General features: G+C 42.6%; 1 protein-coding gene across 1 annotated transcript in view; it reads right to left on the bottom strand.

Annotated features, from left to right (window-relative positions):
• ptprn2 (protein tyrosine phosphatase receptor type N2) overlaps positions 1–14,859 on the bottom strand; it is a 110,201-nt gene that overhangs the window by 90,820 nt on the left and 4,522 nt on the right. The window contains exons 2-3 of the mRNA XM_061805863.1: positions 12,135–12,185; positions 3,958–4,071 (exon numbers count right to left, since the gene is read on the bottom strand). Of these exons, the coding sequence (XP_061661847.1) occupies positions 3,958–4,071; positions 12,135–12,185 (165 nt within the window). The remainder of the gene's footprint in view (positions 1–3,957; positions 4,072–12,134; positions 12,186–14,859) is intronic.

Here is a 14,859-nt window from a genome sequence, read left to right as displayed (position 1 = left end):
TTAAATTGCTCAGACGTTTTTTTTACTTGTTGCTTGGATGATTTTAACCCCCCCCCCCCCCAAGTCACTTGTTGCTAGCCAGAATTGATAAGGCAACAACAACAGAACTGATCAAATGCCATTTTTGGGGGGGCGGTCATCACAGGACATCACATAATAGGGCAAAATATATATATTGATAATCCTCCTATGCCCACATGCAGTGCAAATCAAAGTGTTTTTACACAACTGCTACAACTTTATGATTACAATTTTATCAAATTATTTTTCCAAAGACGATCTTACAGAGGAAAACTGATCAACAGGGGGCACTACTGTGCCAGGACCACTCAAACATCTGCAAATATATAATAACGCAAATGAATCAGCGACGTGACCGATGTTTGCGTTTGATCTATGTAATGTTTTGTCTCCGATTCAATAGAAAAAACGAGATTCCGAGTTACGCTCAGCTTGCATCGGGGCGAGGTGACAACCCGGATGGACTTTGGGTTGGAAAAAAAAAAAATGTTGCATGACAAATTAGGTTATGAAATGTTGGCAAAGAACCCAATAAAAGGGTGGACTCTGGTATTGATTAATTTCCCGCTTTTACTGTCCATTTGCATCGGGTGGTCAGCTGATTATGACACCACTGAGGAGCCCGATAAGAATAGCGGTATCGGATATTGGTCTTTCCGTCTATCCATCCGTTCTGTCACCGGCAAACAGCTCAGTTAATCAACACCTCGTTTACCGAACGTCGCAGCCTTCAAATAAGTCAGGAACTCGTCTCGGTCTTTCTTGCATGCCGGGGCCTTGCAAGCATGCAGAGCAGATTAGACGTGGCGCTCTCAAATATTCGCCGTCGTCTCATCTGGTAGCTTTTGAAAATGTCGATTTTAATTAGACTGTATGATTTTTTTTTAAGGGCGTTAGAAGAAGCGAGGATAAAAATTGTCATCGTATGCACAAGCAACAATGAAAGTCAGCGTGTCAAGTAAAAAGTATAAAAATCTACCTTTGCTTCAATATATCGAAACCATTTAACATGACAATCATTGCAAAAAAAAAAAAGATAAAAATTTAAGAGGCCTGTATGTAGTACTTTTCTATTTTTTTTCCTGCTACAAAATTCAACAGTTTAAGCGAGTAGCGATGAAACTGCTCCCAAGCCAACTTTTTCCTAGAGAATTCTACAAACGACCAGAATGTGTTGATCCACGAGAACGTGTAGTAACGATGACGATCAAAAGTAGTAAAGGTAGTTTTTTTTTTTTTTTTTTTAGAAAGTGGATGGAAATGCTGAAAATCATGTTAAAATGTAAGCTCAAAACGTGAGAAAATATTAAAGTTGGTTGACAAACGAAGTGGAGGACAGGCTGCAACAAAATGGAAAGAAAAGCAACCCCTGAGCTTCCATTAAAGATGTCTATATTATATATATTATATATACACACACACATTTTTACTAAAGCTCCACTTGCGGCATTTGTGACAGCACAGCGATGCCTTAAAAGCATCATTATAGTCTTTGTTGGGCAAAGGCCAAACTAATATGCATCACAAGCTCGCCACTTCAGTCATTTCATATTGTAGTCACGGCAAAAACCTCGACAAGGAGCAAACAAACAAACAAACAAAAACAACAAAGAAGGACATCATTTTGCTCACACTAAAAGCAGGTTAGTTCGCAATGACCCCGACGCCTCCGCTCACGGCCGAATGAATGCCAACATTAACGCTTGTTGTCCGTCCCCTTAATGCGTCGTACGACATGTACTGTACGTTCATGGTCACGGGCTTGCCTTGGCTGTTTGTGTCATTGTTTTTCAGATGCAGAAAACTTTAGTTGTGCTATTTTACTGGACCAGAGAAAAAGAACTAGCTAATGCATTTGCCTTTGATGATGTTCAAAAGTTTCCAGATGAGATGCTGTCCCTACTAGTGGTTTTGCACGCTTTTACAGCGACATTTTTAGATAATAAAAGCAACCAAAGAACAGTGTTCTGTTTGATATGGGAGAAAGAACCTACTGAACTAGATGAGGACTATTAAAGAATATCATAAAATTTCCCTGGATACCGTACAAATAGTATATGGCTTTGTATGATTACATCTACACTTACACTATGTATTGAAATAACCAATGAAAAAAGGGGTTTTATTGTATATTCAGATTTTAAAGTAATTGGTCAAATTACAATATTACGGTCTTTGAACTGAAATCAAGTCAATTACCGTAATTCCAGGCCCACAGAGCGCACCTGCTTACAAGTCTCACCCAGTACATTTTTAAGGAAATACCATTTGGTACAAACTTGGCTGCGTAAAAGCCGCAAGTGCCCACATTGAAACACAAAATATTTACAAAGAAAGACGGTACACAGAGAGTATAACGCTAACGCTACCGCCGTGCTAACGCTAATGCTAGCGCCGCTAACGTTACCGACGTGCTAATGCCGCTAATGCTAACGCTAGCGCAACACTAACAGGACCGGACCAGTAAAAGTCACTTCCTCGATACATCTATTCCACCTGTCTCTTACCTTTTCCGCTCGAGTGCACCCTTTTTTTGCGGCCGTTAGGGGGAAAAAAATGCACAAATTAAGCGCATCACAGCATAAGATGCAGGATTGAAACCATGTGAAAAAAAATTGCGGTTTATAGGCCGGAAATTACAGTACTAAATATGCCGGGGAATCGTCAGCCATTGATGATTCTGCAGACTGTACAGGAAGGTGGGGCTTTACGAGAAACCCAAATCCCAGCAACAGGTGTACTACAACCCCCTCGCTAATAACTGCTCCTACACCTGCGTTTCTCCACATAGTGACACGATAGTTGGGTTTGGTGAAGATCCCGGGGGGGTGCCCAACTGGGATTACGCAGGGCTCAGTGGCGGGATCATGCAGAAACACCCCTGGGGCGACGCCTCTGCTATCATGTCAAAGCTAAAAGGTAAGGAGAGCTGCATTGAGATCGGCTGGGTGCACAGATTGGGTCACTGGGATGGCGTCTGATAAACAGCAAGAAAAAGTCTATTGTAATCTTGACCAATAGGGTATTTTGATGCCCCCCCCCTTTTTTTTTTTTTTGCACAAGGCTCAATTCCTATTGATGTGACTGACATGCCATTTTCGAGATAAGGAGGATTGTAAATCGATTCCGCCGACATTCCCTCGCCATTTTCAACCCCTCCCGCCCCCTCTCAATTCGCTTCAATTTAACTCCCAGAGCACAATTCTCTCGACAAAGCCTCCCAACGGGTCGGCCGGACGATGCTTCGGCGATATATAAAAAAAAAAAATAAATAAATAAATAAATAAAAGAAAAATAAAAGCGCAGCGGTGCATTGGGAGAGGGATAAAACTCAAAACGATGACATCACTGCTTCGAGATCGGAGTTTAAACGGAGGGCCCGCCGCGTTTAATTCAGTTCAAGTCGCCCCTCCCTTTTTCCTTTTTATTCCCCCCCCCCCCACCCCTCATCCCAGCTGACTGTTAATGGTTCACGCCTGTTACAAGATATTAAGTTCAGAGTGGCCTGCAAAAGCCAATTATGTTTGCACTGGGTTGGTCAGGTGGGCGGGGGTGGAGGTTAAATCTCATGCTTATGTTCCTCTGTTAGTGCTAAAGGCATCTACTGCCCCCAGGTGGGAAAGAACGGCAGTCGCAATTTGTTCGGTGTGGACTGCTACTCATCCGTCCATCCATTTTCCTCGATGCGCTCATTGGCATTGGAGTTCGAGTCCGCAGTGAACCCAATGCACTCGTTTTGGCAGATTCCACACAGAAAGGGCAGAGGAGAGATTCAAACCCAGAATCTCAGAACTGAGAGGCAGACGTGTTCCCCTTTTGCGGTGAGGCACAAAGCAGCAGTGGCCACTTGTTGCTAGGTGGGAGTTGAGCAGCGCAGGTGTATTTGTGTGCCTTTATTTTCACTTTGTTATGATTAGAAAACAAATAAGCGTGTACCTCTCTGGTCCAGTTCCTTCAAGAGCGTCCTGAGGCGCAGCAAGCCGGAGGAAGTCACGTCGTAGGTTCTCAGGTCAGCTGCGGCCAGCTCCTGACACCTCCCGAAAACTCCATCTGCGCACCAGAAGACGAAAACTATGAACAGCCCTCTGTGGCGATAGCGATGACTTTATCAAGGGGAGAGGGGGTTGGGGTAGGTGGGGGTGGGGGCTTCCGCTAATCTAGGACATCAGCCTGTCTAGATGCGGGTCGCTAGGCAACCTGTCGTACCGGACGAGCACCCGGGACCTCTGGAAATGTGAGGAAGATGCATATAATTCCATCTCTTTCCCAGGACAGAAATGACACAAATCCAAGGACAAAACAGCGTGTTGTGTGGTAAAGTGACACAACAATGCTATTGTGCAAATTGTGGTTGCAATATCTTCTTTGTAGCGAGGGACAGCAGAAAGCAGCATATCGTGCACTATCTGTCATGGGCACGTAGCGAGGGACTGGACCTAAATTGCAGGATTCCGAGGCAAGGACATGATGTTGCGGGTGGTTTTACTACACAAGTAAGCAGTCCAAAAAAGGCAGAAGCACAAAAATGACTTCATGTTTGTCTGTCCAAGCTGAGCTATGCATAGCAACGTGCACCATATCATACCATATATCTTATATCTCATATCATAACCCTTATGTTTATTAGTCCGTTTTTTTTTTCAAGTATGGTTTCAATGGAGTCTTGTTTTTCTCTATTTGTATATCAGCATATCATGAACTTTCTAGAAATGTTGACTGAAGTATGCCTTGCCAAAGTTCTAAACTTTTTTGGCAAAGCCAGTCAGCCGTACTTTTATCTCCATCAGAGCAAGTTTTGTGTCAATGTTGCATCCAATGTCTTAGCATATCATATCTTGACTAAAGATATTGTTATGCAACGGCAACCAAATGATCCCATTTGTACACAAATTTGTGAAAATATTTTATAAATTCTTTATATCTTATCTTAATCTTGACTGTCTGTACCAAGCCAAATGTCAAGTACGGGATGAGATGTCAAGACCGCCAGCCTAAATTTCATCTTCATCATCTTATAACAAGAGAGCAGCAGATTCATAGAAATGTGGGATCCAATGAGAGTAAATCATGCAGCGTGTTATGCGCTGTTTGGCTAATGGTACCATCTGATAATGTGATGCTAACGCACTGAGCCTGTTTCTTCGCAGATTTGTGGAAATGTCAGTTCCAGTGGATTATTTCATAATCAGCAGCAGCACATCACGCACTGCCTTAAAAATTGAATATGAACCACTAAAATAATCGCACAACTCTATTGTTCGGAATTCACGCCGCAATTTGTCCGCAGATTTGTGGACGGCCTTCCTAATTTCGGTGTCGCTTGGCAGCAGGCAGCGTTTCATGCGCAGTCTTGACTGTCGAAGTTCCCTGCTTGAAGCAAGCGTCATTTTTATTGGTGCAAATGATCCCAACGTCCTTGAGGGAACGCTTCGAGACGGCCACTCAGCCCGTGTGAGACTGCAGAAAGGCGTTTTAATTTGCTTTAACTCTCTCCAGTGGCTCTTTGGCTCGCTGCTTTTACAAGCTCAAGTCCAGTAGACAACTTTGGTTTACTGCTTTTATAAGTTCAGCAGATAAGTGCTACATGTTAGCTCCCTCAAGTGTGCAGGCCAGACCCCGAATAAACAATTAACCGGCGGTGTTTTATTGATTATGTGGTCACCTCGACCCTACTCGGGGCCATTAAAGCCCAGGCTGTACGTTACATTTGAATGTTTTAGCGGACATTATTATTGATCACAGCTTTGGATTGCTTCGGCACTTTTAAGATTGCCACTGTCAGGGAAATTGATTCTTTTTGGGATTAAAAACGTCATCTTGTGACATGTTATCTTACTAATTGTTAGCATTTTAGCAACTCTCTTTTGAATGAGGCACGACCTAAAACTGACATCAATTCGCCTTTACGCTTTCTCTATTCATGTTGCTATCTTGCTAAATGCTAAATCTGAGACCATGGCCCTCAGTCGGAAAAGGTTGGCGTGCTCTCTCCGGGGCAGGGATGAGATCCTGCCCCAAGTGGAGGAGTTCAAGTATCTTGGGGTCTTGTTCACGAGTGAGGGAAGAACGGAGCGGGAGATCAACAGCGTCTGCAGTGATGCGGACTTTGTATCGGTCTGCTGTGGTAAAGAGGGAGCTAAAACGAAAGGCGAAGCTCTCTATTTACTAGTCGATCTACGTTCCTACCTTCATCTATGGGCACGAGCTGTGGGTCGTGACCAAAAGAACAAGATCCCGGATTCAGGCGGCTGAAATGAGTTTCCTCCGCAGGGTGTCCGGGCTCTCCCTTAGAGAACGGGTGAGAAGCTCGGTCATCCGGGAGGGGCTCAGTGTCGAGCCGCTGCTCCTCCACATTGAGAGGATCCAGATGAGGTGGCTGGGGCATCTGATTCTGATGCCTCCTGGACGCCTTCCTGGTGAGGTGTTCTGGGGACGTCCCACCGGAAAGAGACCCCGGAGGGAGATGACCCGGGACACCCTGGAGAGACTGTCTCTCGGCGGGCTTTGGAACGCCTCGGGATCCCTCTCGAAAAGCTGGAAGAAGTGGCTGGGGAAAGGGAAGTCTGGGTATCCCTGCTGAAGCCATTTCCCCCGCGACCCGACCCGGAGAAGTGGTAGAAGATTGATGGATGGATCTTGCTAAATGTTGGCATAAAGACTGTTAGCATGTTACCATTTTAGCAAATGTCATTAGAAATAGGACCAGACTACTGGCTAAGATTAAAAATAAATAAATAAAAGCCATCGCAATCCGTTTTAACGCTAAATCCACTACAGCAGTTGACCTGTCCCATGTCCATTGGGGCGCTAAATATTGTACAATTAATATCATCAAGGTGTAAGGGTTTTAGTTGTTAGCATTGTAAGAATTTCCATGAACGGATGAACGATAAAGCTATCAATGCCCTCTTTCAGTGTTTTAGGGTTCTTTTTGTATTGACAATAAGTGTCATTAAGTGTCTGAGACGTAACAGTCTGATGAGATAAATGGCAGCTCACGCCATGATCTTCTTCTTTTCCTTTCGGCTTGTCCCGTTAGGGGTCGCCACAGCGTGTCATCTTTTGCCATCTTAGCCTATCTCCTGCATCTTCCTCTCGAACCCCAACTGCCTCATGTCTTCCCTCACCACATCCATAAACCTTCTCTTTGGTCTTCCTCTCGCCCTTTTGCCTGGGAGCTCCATCCTCAGCATCCTTCTACCAATATACTCACTCTCTCGCCTCTGAACATGTCCAAACCATCGAAGTCTGCTCTCTCGAATCTTGTCTCCAAAACATCCAGCTTTGGCTGTCCCTCTAATGAGCTCATTTCTAATCCTATCCAACCGGGTCACTCCGAGCGAGAACCTCAACATCTTCATTTCTGCCACCTCCAGTTCAGCTTCTTGTTGTTTCTTCAGTGCCACCGTCTCTAATCCGTACATCATGGCCGGCCTCACCACTGTTTTGTAAACTTTGCCCTTCATCCTAGCAGACACTCTTCTGTCACATAACACACCAGACACCTTTCGCCAGCTGTTCCAACCTGCTTGGACCCGTTTCTTCACTTCCTGACCACACTCTCCATTGCTCTGTATTGTTGACCCCAAGTATTTGAAGTCGTCCACCCTCGCTATCTCTTCTCCCTGTAGCCTCACTCTTCCCCCTCTACTTTTCTCATTCACGCACATATATTCTGTTTTACTTCGGCTAATCTTCATTCCTCTCCTTTCCAGTGCATGTCTCCATCTTTCCAATTGTTCCTCTGCGTGCTCCCTGCTTTCACTGCATATGACAATATCATCTGCGAACATCATGGTCCAAGGGGATTCCAGTCTAACCTCATCTGTCAGCCTATCCATTACCACTGCAAACAGGAAGGGGCTCAGAGCTGATCCCTGATGCAGTCCCACCTCCACCTTAAATTCCTCTGTCACACCTAAGGCACACCTCACCATTGTTCTGCTGCCATCATACATGTCCTGTACTATTTTAACATACTTCTCTGCCACACCAGAACTTACGCATGCAGTACCACAGTTCCTCTCTTGGTACTCTGTCATAGGCTTTCTCTAGATCCACAAAGACACAATGTAGCTCCTTCTGACCTTCTCTGTACTTTTCCACGAGCATCCTCAAGGCAAATAATGCATCTGTGGTACTCTTTCTAGGCATGAAACCATACTGTTGCTCGCAGATATTTACTTCTGTCCTGAGTCTAGCCTCCACTACTCTTTCCCATAACTTCATTGTGTGGCTCATCAACTTTATTCCTCTATAGTTCCCACAGCTCTGAACATCCCCTTTGTTCTTAAAAATGGGAACTAGAACACTTTTCCTCCATTCTTCAGGCATCTTTTCACCCGCTAGTATTCTGTTGAATAGGTTGGTCAAAAACTCCACAGCCATCTCTCCAAATTGCTTCCATACCTCTACCGGTATGTCATCAGGACCAACTGCCTTTCCATTTTTCATCCTTTGTAGTGCCTTTCTGACTTCCCCCTTAGTAATCATTTCCACTTCCTGGTCCTTCACTCTTGCCTCTTCAACTCTTCCTTCTCTCTCATTTTTTCTCATTCATCAACTTCTCAAAGTATTTTTCCATCTATTTAGTACACTACCGGCACCAGTCAACACATTTCCATCTCTATCCTTAATCACCCTTACCTGCTGCACATCCTTCCCATCTCTATCCCTCTGTCTGGCCAACCTGTAGAGATCCTTTTCTCCTTCTTTCGTGTCCAACCTGGTGTACATGTCTTCATATGCCTCTTGTTTAGCCTTTGCCACCTCTACCTTTGCCCTACGTCGCATCTCGATGTACTCCTTTCGCCTCTCCTCAGTCCTCTCAGTATCCCACTTCTTCTTCGCTAATCTCTTTCCTTGTATGACTCCCTGTATTTTGGGGTTCCACCACCAAGTCTCCTTCTCCCCTTTCCTACCAGATACACACCAAGTACTCTCCTGCCTGTCTCTCTGATCACCTTGGCTGTCGTCGTCCAGTCTTCCGGGAGCTTCGGTTGTCCATCGAGAGCCTGTCTCACCTCTTTCCGGAAGGCCGCACGACATTCTTCCTTTCTCAGCTTCCACCACATGGTTCTCTGCTCTACCTTTGTCTTCTTAATCTTCCTACCCACCACCAGAATCATCCTACATACTACCATCCTATGCTGTCGAGCTACACTCTCCCCTACCACTACTTTACAGTCAGTAACCTCCTTCAGATTACATCGTCTGCACACAAATATAATCTACCTGCGTGGTTCTACCTCCGCTCTTGTAGGTCACTATATGTTCCTCCCTCTTCTGGAAATAAGTGTTCACTACAGCCATCTCCATCCTTTTTGCAAAGTCCACCACCATCTGCCCTTCAAAGTTCCTTTCCTGGATGCCGTACTTACCCATCACTTCTTCATCGCCCCTGTTTCCTTTACCAATATGTCCATTACAATCTGCACCAATCAAACTCTCTCGCTGTCTGGGATGCTCAGAACTACTTCATCTAGTTCCTTCCAGAATTTCTCTTTCAACTCTAGGTCACATCCTACCTGTGGTGCATAGCCGCTAACCACATTATACATAACACCCTCATTTCAAATTTTAGTCTCATCACTCGATCTGATACTCTTTTTACCTCCAAGACATTCTTAGCCAGCTCTTCCTTTAAAATAACCCCTACTCCATTTCTCTTCCCATCTACTCCGTGGTAGAATAATTTAAACCCTGCTCCCAAACTTCTAGCCTTACTACCTTTCCACCTGCTCTCTTGGATGCACAGAATATCAACCTTTCTCCTAATCATCATGTCAACCAACTCCTGTGCTTTTCCTGTCATAGTCCCAACATTCAAAGTCCCTACACTCAGTTGTAGGCTCTGTGCATTCCTCTTTTTCTTCTGACGCTGGATCCGGTTTCCTCCTCTTCTTTGTCTTCGACCCACAGTAGCTGAATTTCCACCGACGCCCTGTAGGTTAGCAGTGCCGGGGGCGGGCGTTGTTAACCCGGGCCACGACCGATCCGGTATGGGATTCTTTAGATGAACGCTCATATTTGTTTGGCACAGTTTTTACGCCGGATGCCCTTCCTGACGCAACCCTCTGCATTTATCCGGGCTTGGGACCGGCCTACAGATTGCACTGGTTTGTGCCCCCATAGGGCTGCATTGGCAGCTCACGCCATGATGCTTCCTTTTATCTGCGCTCGATATCGTGGCCTGTCTGGACATATTGATTTGTGCTGCTAATACACGGGTCCAAATGTCGTCCTAATAACTCATCACTTGTCTCCTCGTCGTCCTCATTTTTCTTTCTTTTTTTTTTTAATAAACGCATGGCTGTCACCTTCCGAAAGAATTAGCGTTCACACTGTTAGTGTCAGCAGGCTGCAGTAGCGTGTGGGCGGACCGGCGTCTGGATTTATATGTCTCTTCACTGTTTTGCTACTTAAAAAAAGAAAAAGAAAAAAGAAATCCTCTTTTATACCCCTCAATATGATCCGGAAAAATACAGAAACAGCTTTATTCATAATAGGTACATTATGGTTGTTTCAAAAAAAAAAAAAAAATAGCTTTTGGGCATTACAACACAGGAGGAGTATTGTTCTGGTGCTATTGAAATGAAATATAATGAATAAAAATTGAAAATGCAGTCACAATAATTCAAAAATATAATTGATCATAATATTACTGTAAAGTATTTGAGGTAGATGTACAGTTAAAACTTAAAATATATTATAATGGAAAAAATATGCAATGTGCAAAAGTATACTTTTAAAAATGAAATTTACTGTAAACATTCCCCAATTTTCAAAAATTGATTGGAAAAAATAGTTTTTTTTTACTTAAAATAGAAGTGGAATAACTGAAAAATCGGAACAGTTCATTCTGTAAATAAATAAATCCACAAGTTGATCTGTTTTGATTATATTCAATTCAAATGAAATTGATAATAATGAATGTTCAGCATTCACACAGTAATGACAGTCCCTGAAGGAAATTTTAAATAGAGCCTCGTTGCCAAGGAAACCGAAAAAAAAAATGGAGTACATCAAACATTGATTAGACCCGTTATGTCATCGCCAGTTTTCCTTCCTTGCTTACATATATAATGGGGGGAGGGGGGGGGGGGTAATACATCTTTATTCCCTGCGGGTGACAAAACTTTATCTTTGTTTTAGGAACTGGGCGAAGAGTAAAGCAGGTTAGCGCTTCGGGGAAGAAGAAGAAGTGCACCCCCCCGCCCTCTGTACTTCCCGCCACCCCTTCCCATTCCCAGCCATGCAACCAAACCAGCCCTCATTATGTCTATATTGTCTGCGACGTCAGAAAAAAAAAAATAATACATGGAGCATCCACACCAATCAGCAGTTGTGCGACCTGGGTTCATATGCAAATGAAGGGGCCCTCCGCTCTTCAGGATTCATAAAGTATGGCTAATATTTTTCATGTACTCCAGTATTCATTTTCAAGCCACATACACGGTTTGCTTCCCGAACTCCACAGCATTGTTTAGTTATTTTAAACGGTGGCCATTTTGTGGAATAAAATTCTCTTGGTTTTTACGCATCTAGTTGTTTAAATTCTGTTCTGTAACATTGACTGGAGTCTAGCATCATTTTTTTTTTGTTTTACGACCAGTCAGTCAAAATAATTAGCCCTTTTATTTTTAAAATCTTTTTTTTTTGGAATTGTTTATCAAACCATAGGTCAGAAAAACATTGAATCATGACTTTGGTGCATCTTTAAGTATGTAACAGTGTGTATGTATGCGAATCATTAGTTAGCAGTTATTTATTTTCTGGGGCACAATTTTAATTTCTTGCAACATTTCACCCTTGCATTATTATTGTTTGTATTTTGTTATTGCTTTATTTTTTTTTTTTTACTTTTTTGTCTCAATTGATTTATTCTAAATATATAAATCATACTAAAATAAATCACTTTCTGCATGACATCTATTTAACATTTAACGTTAATGATTAATTTTCTTTTAAATTGCTTTATTATTCTCTTCTCTGGCATGTGGGTGAAAATGTGCGGATGCCCACGTCACAGTATGGACTGAAATATATAGTATGATGATGATATAGTGTATTAACTAGAATATTAAAAAAAAAAAAAAAAAAGATGGACATACCGTTGACGCAGAACTCATGAGCTCGGCACAGGTCGTCTTCAAACAGGCAACCTGGAAGAAAAAATAAATAAAAATAAGAGAAAATGAAGTGGAACTGAAGACTCACGTGGCGAAGTGAGACTGAGCTTATATCGTCATTTTATGGGTCAAAAAAATTATTTTTGTTTCGGTGGAAAAAAAATATTTGCATAATATTCGATGACTTTCTAAACATTTACAATTACTTTTACAATGATGTTCTCTTGCTTAGTTTTGAAATGCCGACTTTCTGCTTTATTCATTCATAATTTGCTTTTCTGGCACAATTATTTTATCTTATATATATTATTATAGTAAATACTTTTTGCATTACATTCACTTTAATAATTAGTTACTTGCTAAAATTTTACTTTATTATATGGATTTTCCAATTAAAAATAAGGATTTCCATTTTTTACTCAATTACATATTTTGACAGATAAATGATAATATTAATCATATTGTTTTCCATTGAAAAAACATACAGTAGCTCCAAATCTTATTTTATTTATTTTCACTTTATTGAATTATATCTATTCACCATTGTTTTACTCCTTTCTATAATTCTTGTGAAAATAATCACCATGACCATATTTTTTTTTGTTGTTGAAAAGCCAAATTTCAACAAATATTCTGGTATTTTTTTTTTTATTGTCTGAAATGCACAAGATTATTTCTATTGTTTTTGGATAAGATTTATTTAAACTGCAGTTTTGACGCCCGCGTCGACCGTGACGCAAAAGTTAAAAGCTTTTTAAGTTTGAGAAGAGAAAAGAAAAAGTCTTTTAATGAGAAAGTGCACATCGATTGTTCCACCTTGGAGTAAAAATAATGCCCGGGGGGGGGTTTAACATGCAATTTGCATATTGTAGAGCGGCAGGCCGACTTTACCTCCTCATCACTTTTTGCTTCAGCTCTCAATATTAATTACGACCTTCCATTAAATCAAGCATCCGGCCGAGCGTGCGCGAGTGCGCGCAGCTGATAAAAGCCCACGCCGTCTTCCTCCGCCGCGGCGGCAGAGATGATTAAAAGTGACGCCTTTTAATTAAAATATAATCTACGTTGATGCTGCTGATTACCAATTAATAAATGCAGGTGGAACAACAATTATCCAGTCTATATCTTAATGAACCATCCAGACTAAAACAATGTTCACACACTGATTGCTCAACCTGTTATAAAAACGCCTGGGGAGATTTTGCAGGAGCTAGCAAATAGTGATTTATTTATGTTTTTACGATAAAGTGAAAAACATGTATCTCCAAATTTTTATCTACTTCCAGCTGGGCGGGAAAAAAAAAAAAAAAAAAAAAGATTATGTTGTAACATCTTGGCTACAGTCAGTACTAGTAGCCTTAAATCTTGGGGCCTTCCTACATGCTCCCAGTTTGACGGAAAGAGCTAAAATATATATATATACATATATATATATATATATATATATGTATTTTGTTTTTTTTTTTTTAAACCACATGAATAATTTGAGATTTCCATGGGAGTGCAAGGAGCACATCAGAGAGCGCAAGGGAGCCCGACGCATTCGACGCCGACCGTCTTGCAGAATTCCCATGCAGGCCGTTCTCTGGCAGTTCCTGGCGACACGCCCGCCCGCCCGGCAACAGACAGGCGATGAATTAAAGATGGCTGCGTCGCCACGGCAACGGCACCACCAGAAATAGGCGAGCCCGACCTCGTGTCTGGCCTTAACTGAACGACGGAGAGACGTTGAATTTCTTTGTCTGTCGGGTTCAGATTGTTTAAGTGTGGCTCAAAAATTATAAAAACAGGGACGTGTTTGTTAGCATGTAGCTTAGCATCAGTTCAGTGAGATGGGAGCTGCCGTAATGATTGACAGGTAAGATGGGCCAATGATTCTTCACCCATTTATGAGTCTTAAGTACTATTAACTCAATACTCTCACTATCTACCCATGTACGCATATATCCATTTAGCTACCGACACATTTAGTACATGCCCCTATTTGCTAGATTGCATTCTCTGAGTGTGTCGGAGAAATATGTTAGAACAGTACAGGACATGTATGAGGACAGCAGAAAGGCGGTGGGATGTGCCGTAGGTGTGTTAGAAGAATTTAAGGTGGAGGTGGGACTGCATCAGGGATCCGCCCTAAGCCCCTTCCTGTTTGCGGTAGTAATGGATAGGCTGACAGATGAGGTTAGACTGGATTCCCGTTGGACCATGATGTTCGCAGATGATATTGTGATCTGCAGTGAAAGCAGGGAGCAGGTGAAGGAACAATTAGAAAGATGGAGGCACGCACTGGAAAGGAGAGGAATGAAGATTAGCTGAAGTAAAACCGAATATTTGCGCGTGAATGTGAGGGGCAGAGGAGTGAGAGGGAAGCTCCAGGAAGAAGAGATGGCAACGGTGGACGTCTTCAAATACTTGGTCAACAATCCAGAACAATGGAGAGTGTGGTAAGGAAGTGAAGAAACTGGTCCAAGCGGGGTGGAACATTTGGGGGAAGGTGTCTGGTGTTCTATGTGACAGAAGAGTCCCCACTCGGATGAAGGGCAAAGTATACAAAACAGTGGTGAGGCCGGCCATGATGTACGGATTAGAGACGGTGGCACTGAATAGACGACAGGAAGCAGAACTGGAGGTACCAAAAATGAAGATGTTGAGGTTCTCGCTTGGTGTGAACAGGCTGGATAGGATTAGAAATGAGCTCATTAGAGGGACA

The sequence above is a fragment of the Syngnathoides biaculeatus genome, chromosome 19 (genome assembly GCF_019802595.1).
Source record: "Syngnathoides biaculeatus isolate LvHL_M chromosome 19, ASM1980259v1, whole genome shotgun sequence".
In the NCBI taxonomy this organism is placed as follows: Eukaryota; Metazoa; Chordata; class Actinopteri; order Syngnathiformes; family Syngnathidae; genus Syngnathoides; species Syngnathoides biaculeatus.
The sequence above is the reverse complement of the archived record's forward strand: the minus strand, read 5'-3'. Positions and strand labels throughout refer to the sequence as shown.